Consider the following 10,258-nt stretch of genomic DNA (forward strand, 5'->3'; position numbering starts at 1 on the left):
TTTTCCATTTTAGATTTAAAAAACTAAAAAGTCAAAAACTTACAAAATAAGGTAAAGGTTTGAGGAAATGAGCTATAGATATGCAGTCAAAATATTGAAAATATCTATACAAAATAAGTAACTGTAGTATATATTTTTTTACTTTTGTTGATGCTAAGATACTAAGCCTTCATTGTAAGATAAAAATAAGTCAAAATGAAGAGACAATAAGTCGATTTTAGAAAAGGTATGTCGACATTCTGAGAAAATAAGTTAAAAGTTTGAGAAAATAAGAAAATATCTTTTTTTAGATATTTATTCAAAATAATGAAAAAAGTAAACATTTGGAGAAAAAACATGAAAGTCTTGATGTGTGATTGTGCATGATGGGCTACAATCAGTAACCTATTTAATGGACCAATAAGATGGGTTGAACTCGTAAGTAGGACAAGGTAGGTAGTTATAGTAGTGGTCAGTGAGGATATGAATTTTTATATGAAATGAAAACAGTGATGCAACCACAGTGTTTCACATCCAACGTAATTAATACATTATTTCTGACAGCCAACAAACTGCCATACAGGTGTGTAGCTTTCATGTGTTCCCAAAGCTCTGACTGCAACACAGGAATCCTCTCTCTGCTGGCTGATGAGCGAGTGTAGCACAACAGGACACTAACGCTAGCTAATTAGGGACCACGGATAGCTCCCCAGTGGAGTCATATTGTAAAACGTCTCCTGTGAGAAGCCTCCTGAGAACAGAGACACCCCCACCAGATCCCAACACAAAACACAGAGCACAGACGAGGGAAAGCACCACTTATCACAGCCGCTTGGTCTTTAGTTATAAACAATGGTGATGCACGGCTCCAGCCGCTCCAGGAATACATTCTCCTCCAGGGCTCCGGCAAGCCATCACAGTAAAAATAACTCCACAGAGCGCTAATGAATTCATGACTGTGTTTCTGAATGTGTTCCCACTGCCAGTTCCCAGGACTGACATCAAAGGAACATCGTCGGTAGAGCTGGTGGGTTGGTGGGTGTGGGATCTCAGAGAATTCGCTGGGTCTATCTGTTGGGGTGGGGGTGGATTCGCATCCTACCCCCTTTTGCCATTTGTCTTCACGCAGAGCATGGATGGAGGGCTGCTGATAGCAGTATCATGAAGAGCAGAGACGGGAACCTATGGGTACTGCCTAATCTCCTCCACTTCACAAAGAGGGGCTGAGGAACAAGCATTAACGAGAAATTTGCAGCCAACAGTGTTCTAATAGCTAATGGTGCAGTAATGGTACACAGGGGATGGTGCAGGATGGGTGGTCCAAGAGAGCACTTACACAGCCAAAAAGAGAAAACACATAAGTGAAGTTACCTGTAACACTCCAGGAAGTAATAAGCAAGCTGGAATCGTTGCAAAAATCTGTAGTAGATCCATACAAACATATTTAAGGTCAGATTTTTGGCCTAAATATATAAAATCATATGAAGAAAAAAAATTATTTAAAAATAAGCTGTTTTAATATTGTAATAATAAAGACTTATATTGTTTACTTTGGCATGTTTAGTTGTAATACTCGGTTCGGAGGCTGTACTTTTATGCAGCTATTTTTCAGTCACCAAAGGAGTAATTAACATAATATAGGAGTGATTTGAGCTTCACGTGGTCCAGCCAAATAACGCGCTTCCACTATGACCCGAGGATTGCCAGTTCAAGTTCTGGGTCATGCTGCCTACCATCAGCAGCTGGAGCCAGAGAGAGCACAACTAGCCTTCAGTGTGATGCTGCAGTGATGTTAGCCCCGACACCCACTGCTAGCCCAGCATCAGTGCTGGGTACCCAGCGCTTTCCTCCAGGCGCATTGGTTCCCCATTCACATTGCATGGGCAGCAGTTTGCATGGGCAGCAGTTTAAAAAGAGGTGGCAGCTGGTTGTGTGGTTGTATATGTGTGTGAGAAGGCATGTGTCAGTGTTAGGAGCATTGATTGATAGGGGAGAGTAGGTAAATGGCTGTTCAAAGAAATAGATTCTAGACTTTAATCTAAACTGGTATATAAAACATGTCTAAAGTAGATTATTTACTAAACTGATGGCAGGAATCTCTTCAAGGTCCATCTCTTGTGGAAATTTGAAAAAAATTAGAACTGTCAAAGTTTCAGCTCGTGCATTGCTCATGAAATACTTTGTTCAGAAAGTTGCAAGCGAGTGTGATGTGGCAGACTTCCATTCGCTTTCATTACTTTTTAGCTATGTTAGCCCTGAAGCTCCAGGCAACAACTAATGAAGCAAACCTCTTCTCTTGGCTGTTTTGGGAAAAGCCTGACAGTTGTAGAAATGTTGTTTTTCATTTTAGCCTTAAGATCTGCTGATCAATATTAAAGCACATGGAGAAGAGACACAGGGTTCAAAAATCTTCAGTAGCATCAAAACACAGACAAAGTAACAGACTGCAAGAAGCCAAAGTGCAGCTCCTCTGAGAACAGCGAGCAAATCTGATGCTCAGCCAAAAACTCCAATTAGAAAAAGAGTGGGAGTGAGAGTGAAGGGAGAGGAAGTATGAGAGGGTGAAGAGAGAGTAGATATGAAAATAGAGTAGAGAAGAGAAAAAGAGAAAAGAAGAGAAAAAGAAGAGAAGATAAGAGAAGAGATGAGAAGAGAAGAAAAGAGAAGAGAATAGATGAGAAGAGAAGAGAAGAGAAGAAAAGTGAAGAGAGGAGAAGAGAAGAAAAGAGATGAGAAGAGAAGAGATGGGAAGAAAAGAGAAGAGAAGAAAAGAGACGAGAAGAGATGAGAAGAGAAGAGATGAGAAGAGAAGAGAGGAGAAGAGATGAGAAGAGAAGAGAAGAGAGGAGAAGAGAATAGATGAGAAGAGAAGAGAAGAGAGGAGAAGAGAGGAGAAGAGATGAGAAGAGAAGAGAAGAGAGGAGAAGAGAAGAGAAGAGAAGAGAAGAGAAGAGAAGAGAAGAGAAGAGAGGAGATGAGAAGAGAAGAGAAGAGATGAGAAGAGAATAGATGAGAAGAGAAGAGAGGAGAAGAGAAGAGAAGAGAAGAGAAGAGAAGAAAAGAGAAGAGAAGAAAAGAGAAGAAATTAAAGAGATGAGAAGAGAGTAGATGAGAATAGATGAGAAGAGAAGAAAAAAAGAGATGAGAAGAGATGAGAAGAGAATAGATGAGAAGAGAAGAGAAGAGAGGAGAAGAGAAGAGAAGAAAAGAGAAGAGAAGAAAAGAGAAGAGAAGAGAAGAGAAGAAAAGAGAGGAGATGAGAAGTGAAGAGAAGAGAAGAAAAAAAAGAGATGAGAAGAGAATAGATGAGAATAGATGAGAAGAGAAGAGAAGAGAAGAGAAGAAAAGAGAAGAGAAGAAAAAAAAGAGATGAGAAGAGAAGAGAAGAGAAGAGAAGAGAAGAGAAGAAAAGAGAAGAGAAGAGAAGAAAAAAAAGAGATGAGAAGAGAAGAGAAGAGAAGAGAAGAGAAGAAAAGAGAGGAGAAGAGAAGAAAAAAGAAGAGAGGATAAGAGAAGAAGCAAGGAGATAAGTGAGGAGAAGAGAAGAGAAGATGCTCATTTGACTTTGTGCCCTGAAGCATTAGAAGCCTTGCAGAGACTCATTATTGTACACATAGAAAAAAGCACTTTTACATGAAAAAGCCATTTTCTTCTTTTAGGGGAGTCAATATAGCCATCAGCACAGACTAACACACACACACACACACACACACACACACACTGGAATTAAACTATATCTATAAAACTATATATACTATATATACTATAATACTACACCTTATTAATTAAGCTTCTGTAAGGGCAAATCTACACTGTTTAATCCCACACTGTAAGAGTTAATATTACACTGTTAGAGTTAACCCCACAGTGTAAAGGTTAATCCTACACTGACCATTAGTCCAACAACAAACAAGTGAATTCAAGAGTTAATCCAGCGCTGTAAGAGTTAATATTACACTGTTAGAGTTAAACCCACAGTGTAAAGGTTAATCCTGCACTGACCATTAGTCCAACAACAAACAAGTGAATTCAAGAGTTAATCCAGCACCGTAAGAGTTAATATTACAGTGAAACAGTCAGTCCTACACGGCAAGAGTCAATAATACAGTAACCAATAATCCAGCACTGTAAGAGTCAATCCACTATTCAAGATACACTGAAGTCCATCTGTAACAGCCAGTGTAACAGTGTTTCTGTGACCTGTGTACTCTGTAAGAGTTAATCCAGGAGATCGCAGGAGGTCGTCCCTCACTGGGAGAGTTAACGCTACACTCTAGCAGTTCATTTAGCCTTTTTTTATGACGTGTTCCTGCAAGAGAAATGGGGAACTGTATCAGAAAGCACTTCACCCATGACTGAAGCTCAGTGATGGCCCCTGTTACTGATGAAAGATGCAGTCAGCTGCGCTCCGGAGTGACGTTAATGAAAACGCAGCTTCACATTTTAAACTCTGAGCATGTGTGAACACTGCTGCCTTCATCTGTTATATGGAATTAGGATCTTATAAACAGCAATCTGAGCTCATTTATTCCTTCTTATTTTATTGCATCCGAATCAACAAAACCAGTGTTTTGATCATCACTGATAAATAATGCAAATTTACAGTAAAGCCAAATACGAGAGCCACGCTATACCAAGGTAAAGGTGCACGTATTTGTCACTGTACAGTGAAATGTGTCCTCTGCATTTAACCCATCTGGTAATGAACACACACTCACACACATGTCTTAGGAGCAGTGATTACACACACACACACAGAGCGGTGGGCAGCCAGAGAGGGTAAAGGGCTTTGCTCAAGGGCCCAACAGTGGCTCGGCTCGGCAGCTTGCCAAGACCGGGAATCGAACCCATAACCCTGTTATCGATGTCCCGGCGCTCTAACCGCTGAGCCACCACTGCCCCTACCAGGCAATTCTTCCTAGGCAGCATTAGTACACAGAGAATTATTAATAATTGTGCTTAATTAGCGTTAATAATTAATCCACTGCCACTTTAGTCTGCAGCTATGCCCTACTGAGCACACATTTCCAATTAGTGACCTTTTGACACCTTTTTACCAGCCATGAAAGCATTCGCATTCATTTACTAGCTTCTTTTGTTTGTTTGAATAATAGTTATTGCATATTTCCAGTGATGATCTACTCCAAACAGCCCCAAAAAAACAGCAACAACCCAAATCAGCCCAGCCTCATTCAGAGCGAGAGCGATAACCTGATTCTGCCAGTGGTGTAATTTGCTAATGCAGTGTGTGGTCAGAGCACAGGTGGCTCAGGGTGGGTGAGCAAAGGTGTGTGTTTATGATAAAGGTGTATTTGGGAGGTAGAACGCAGAAACGTCGCTGAGGGAAGCGCACGGAGTGAGCAGAAACAGAGGGGATGTGAGCGAAACGGCGCTTCAGCACCACGGACAGCGCCAAACGCGCCTTCACCAGCAAACCCAACGGTGGTCACCATTACGCACCACCGAGAACCACGACGCTGGGTCTAAACGGGCGTTCCTGCTCATTTGGTCAGATAAAGTTGAGCTGCACGGAGTAAAATGACCACTGAGCACCAATCTGGACCATTTTCAGGATCCAACATCTCGAGATCCACTGAAACGGAAGGCGAGCTGAGGAGAGAGGAGAAAGAGAGACGCGTGACTCACCCCTCTCAAAGCTGAGATTTTTCATAACTTCTAGTTCTGCCATTATAAACGACGGCGCGCGCACATTTCGCTGAGCCCCGAGACCCTTCCCGGACAGTCAGGCGGATAGGGCTGATGGACACAGGGGTCACTGCGCTCTTCCATATAATTGTGGAGACCTTCCCAAACGAGCCCGTCCTTCACTCAGCAACAGGAGGAGGACGAGAAGAAGAAGCGCGAGCTGATCCACACACAAACGATCAGCTGTTCAGATCCATGACGAGCAGCTGCGAAATCCACGAGCCCTCCAACAGCCCCCCATTCCGCTCGCTCTGCAAACGCGCAGTTCACTTCGGCACGCGCGCCTGCCTCTCTCTCTCTCTCTCTCTCTCTCTCTCTCTCTCTCTCGAGCGAATCCGCATGGGCTCGATGATCCGTGGTTTGCGCTGGTTTGAGTGCCTGGTGCGCGTGCGAGTGTGTGTGTGTGTGTGTGTGTGTGTGTGTGTGGGGGGGGGGGGGTATGTGAATGTGTGTTTGTGTGAATATCAGCTATGTATGAGTGTGTATCTATGTGCAGTATTTTATACCCTTTATCTTCAACACTCTTAATCTCTCACTCTCTCCTACACTCTCATTTTTTATCTCTCACTCTCTCCTACACTCTCTTTTTTATCTCTCACTCTCTCCTACACTCTCATTTTTTATCTCTCACTCTCTCCTACACTCTCTTTTTTATCTCTCACTCTTTCCTACACTCTTTTTTATCTCTCACTCTCTCCTACACTCTCTTTTTTATCTCTCACTCTCTCCTACACTCTTTTTTATCTCTCACTCTCTCCTACACTCTCTTTTTTATCTCTCACTCTCTCCTACACTCTTTTTTATCTCTCACTCTCTCCTACACTCTCTTTTTTATCTCTCACTCTTTCCTACACTCTTTTTTATCTCTCACTCTCTCCTACACTCTTTTTTATCTCTCACTCTCTCCTACACTCTCTTTTTTTATCTCTCACTTTTTCCTACACTCTTTTTATCTCTCACTCTCTCCTACACTCTCTTTTTTATCTCTCACTCTTTCCTACACTCTTTTTATCTCTCACTCTCTCCTACACTCTTTTTATCTCTCACATCCTTTTTTCAACATCCCACTCTTTATCACTCTCACCCTTTTTTAATCACTCTTTGCCACCCTCTTTATATCTCTTTCACTTTCTATTTTTTTCTTTAAACTTTCTTGCCCTCCCTTTTTATCTCATAAATATGATAAATATATCTGTCACTCTATTTCCCTCATTCTGTCACGTCTCTTTTATCTGCATCACTCTGTCACCATCTTTTCATGTCTCACTCTGTCACCCCCTGTTCCCATATCTCACTCTCCATCATCCTCTTATTTTATCTGTGATTTGTATCATCTCTTTTCATTTCTTTCTCACCCTGTTTTATTTCTTGTTGCCCTTCCTTTTTTTCTCTTTTTATCTAACTCTCTTAAACTCTCAATATGTCACAGTCTCTGTCACACTCTTTTCATCTCTCTAACCCTCTCTTTGCATCTCTCACTCACTCTGCCACCCTCTTTTTATGTCTCGGTCTCCCTTTCTTTTGATCTTACCCCTCTCTCTCTCTCTCTCTCTGTATCACACACACACACACTATCTGTTAACTATGATATTGTTGCTTGTATTTAGATGGTTTACAGAGTAGGACAGGTTTGACCCACTTGTGTACCTCGACCTTGATTTGCGTGTGTGTGTGTCAGTGTGTGTGTGTGTGTGTGTGTTACACCACTAAACATCAGTTGAGAACAACAGTGTTGGAGTGAAACTAGGTTCTAGCACCTGCATCACCGGCAGATAGAGCAGATAGAGCAGACCGAGCAGATCAAGCAGATAGAGCAGATAGAGCAGACAGAGCAGATCGAGCAGATCAAGCAGACAGAGCAGATAGAGCAGATCGAGCAGATCAAGCAGACAGAGCAGATAGAGCAGATAGAGCAGACAGAGCAGATAGAGCAGACAGAGCAGATCGAGCAGACAGAGCAGATAGAGCAGACAGAGCAGACAGAGCAGATAGAGCAGACAGAGCAGATAGAGCAGATAGAGCAGACAGAGCAGATCGAGCAGACAGAGCAGATAGAGCAGATAGAGCAGATAGAGCAGACAGAGCAGATCGAGCAGACAGAGCAGATAGAGCAGATAGAGCAGACAGAGCAGATAGAGCAGATCAAGCAGATAGAGCAGACAGAGCAGATCGAGCAGACAGAGCAGATAGAGCAGATAGAGCAGACAGAGCAGATAGAGCAGACAGAGCAGACAGAGCAGATAGAGCAGATAGAGCAGACAGAGCAGATAGAGCAGACAAAGCAGATAGAGCAGATAGAGCAGACAGAGCAGATAGAGCAGACAAAACAGATAGAGCAGATAGAGCAGACAGAGCAGATAGAGCAGACAGAGCAGATAGAGCAGATAGAGCAGACAGAGCAGATAGAGCAGATAGAGCAGACAGCAGATAGAGCAGACAGAGCAGATCGAGCAGATAGAGCAGACAGCAGACAGAGCAGATAGAGCAGACAGAGCAGACAGAGCAGGTAGAGCAGACAGCAGACAGAGCAGATAGAGCAGACAGCAGATAGAGCAGACAGAGCAGATCGAGCAGATAGAGCAGACAGCAGACAGAGCAGATAGAGCAGACAGAGCAGATCGAGCAGATAGAGCAGACAGCAGATAGAGCAGACAGAGCAGACAGAGCAGATAAAGCAGACAGAGCAGATAGAGCAGACAGAGCAGATAGAGCAGACAGCAGATAGAGCAGACAGAGCAGATAGAGCAGACAGAGCAGACAGAGCAGAGAGTCTGAGCTTTGTTCAGAGATATTTACTCACATCACGCAGCCAGAGCCGCTGCAGGGGAAAGGCTGCTTTGTGATTTGTTATGGGTCGAGGGCTCTATCATCTTATTAAAAAATGGGTCCTGGATTTCAGAGTTGGGGCTTCTTTTCCACAGAGCAGAGTCTGACTGAAAGCCACACTGTGAGTAAAACAGTTTTAGACATTTTTCACAGATCCATATTTTTGTAAGATTGGGCAATTTTCCCACCCTTGATAGTGGATTCTTCCAGCAGGGTGGTCCGCAGTAGGTCAGTTTTCAGTTATGGAACGGCTGACTGATCAGCCAGTGGTCCACAAGCCACCTGAAGATCCACCCAACCCTATGTACATATGCGTATTTCCCTCGTATCCCAAACTGATTGATTACTTAGAACATATTTGGTGTCTAAAGTTTGATTCTAACAAGTAATGGAAGCGTATGGCCACCAGTTGCACTATATGGACAAAAGTATTAGGACTTCTACACATTGCACCTACAGGAGCTTGCATAGCATCTCATTCTAAATCCATAGGCATTAATATGGAGCTGGTCCTCCTTTGCTCTAAGCTCTAACAGCAGCAGCAGGTCTGGAGCTCTGCAGTTATTGAGTCAGTTGGGGGCTTTTCTGCACTCTGCTCTGAGCTCAGCACTCGGCCCTGACCCCGCTCTGTAACTTTACGTGGTCTGACAGACACTCGGTGGCTGAGCTGCTCTCTGTGAGCTGTTCCTCCTAAACTCTTCCACTGTTCAATAATAATACCACTCACAGCTGATGGAGGAAGATCTAGGAGGAAGAAAATTTCACCAGCTTCTATTACAGAACCACCCTTTCTTTCACTAATGTGTGTATGAAAGGCAGGCTGCATGGCTAGGAGATTGATTTTATACACCTGTGGCAACTGAACTGAATAAAACATGGAATTCCATGATTAAGAGGTCTGTCCCAATACTTCTGTCCATATACTACAACACCATATCAGCTGCATGCCTACATTCAAAATCAACTGTGTTTAGAGTCATTTTCACAAACTAGGTCTACTCAAGTCCTATCAGATGACCACAGTGTGATTCCTGAGTATCCTCTAGTATGCATTTGCCCACTGGCTGTCTTGACTTTAACTGTAATAATGACTGAATGTCACTTGGGTTCCCTGTAATAAAGCTCCTCTGCCCTTGCAACCTGCCTCTTCCTCGCTACCAGCACTGCTTCCTGGTGTTGACTTTGGATTCCTTGTTTTGACCCTGAGTCTATCCCTGCCTCCAGTACTCTGTTTTACCTGTGCTTTGGACCATATCTGACCACGTTTGCCTCAAAGAGCTGTCTGCAATTGAATCCAGTCTCCCCACATTTTGTGACAGCTTCAGGATAATGCTACTGTTCTAACAATGCCATATACTATATATATATATATATATAGTGTCCATGTAAACCTGATTGGTGCACTTCCCACTTCATAATATGAGAAATTTCACAATAACGCACTGCAGTGGTGGGAGCGAGGCTTTACCGCACTGAAGAGAGGCTGAAGCCAAAGAAAAAGGCAATGTGGCTCATAAATAGATCACACCATGGATTTTTTTTTAAGCAGGCACATATGCCTCAAATCCGCTTTGCATTCTAGGAGCCAGAGAATGTGGAACGCATCAGGGACTGCAGTCACATTTACAAGGCTTTAAATTATTAGGCCTCTATTAAACAAACTAGTGTCTCGTGCCTTAAAAAGCAGTGTTCCAGTCAGGCTGCAAATGCTATTTGGAGTCTTCGGGTACCTAATTATTGTTTATTG

At 43.0% G+C, this 10,258-nt stretch overlaps 1 protein-coding gene across 5 annotated transcripts in view; it reads right to left on the bottom strand.

The window, feature by feature from the left end:
* Nucleotides 1–5,992, bottom strand: part of plch1 (phospholipase C, eta 1) — an 87,418-nt gene extending 81,426 nt beyond the window's left edge. For all 5 annotated transcript variants that reach the window (XM_072694975.1, XM_072694974.1, XM_072694973.1 and 2 more), the window contains exon 1: nucleotides 5,626–5,992. In XM_072694975.1, coding sequence (XP_072551076.1) covers nucleotides 5,626–5,668 — 43 coding nt within the window. In that variant the 5' untranslated portion in view covers nucleotides 5,669–5,992. The remainder of the gene's footprint in view (nucleotides 1–5,625) is intronic.
* Nucleotides 5,993–10,258: the final 4,266 nt, after the last annotated feature.

Source organism: Salminus brasiliensis, chromosome 13 (assembly GCF_030463535.1).
Source record: "Salminus brasiliensis chromosome 13, fSalBra1.hap2, whole genome shotgun sequence".
Lineage (NCBI taxonomy): Eukaryota > Metazoa > Chordata > Actinopteri > Characiformes > Bryconidae > Salminus > Salminus brasiliensis.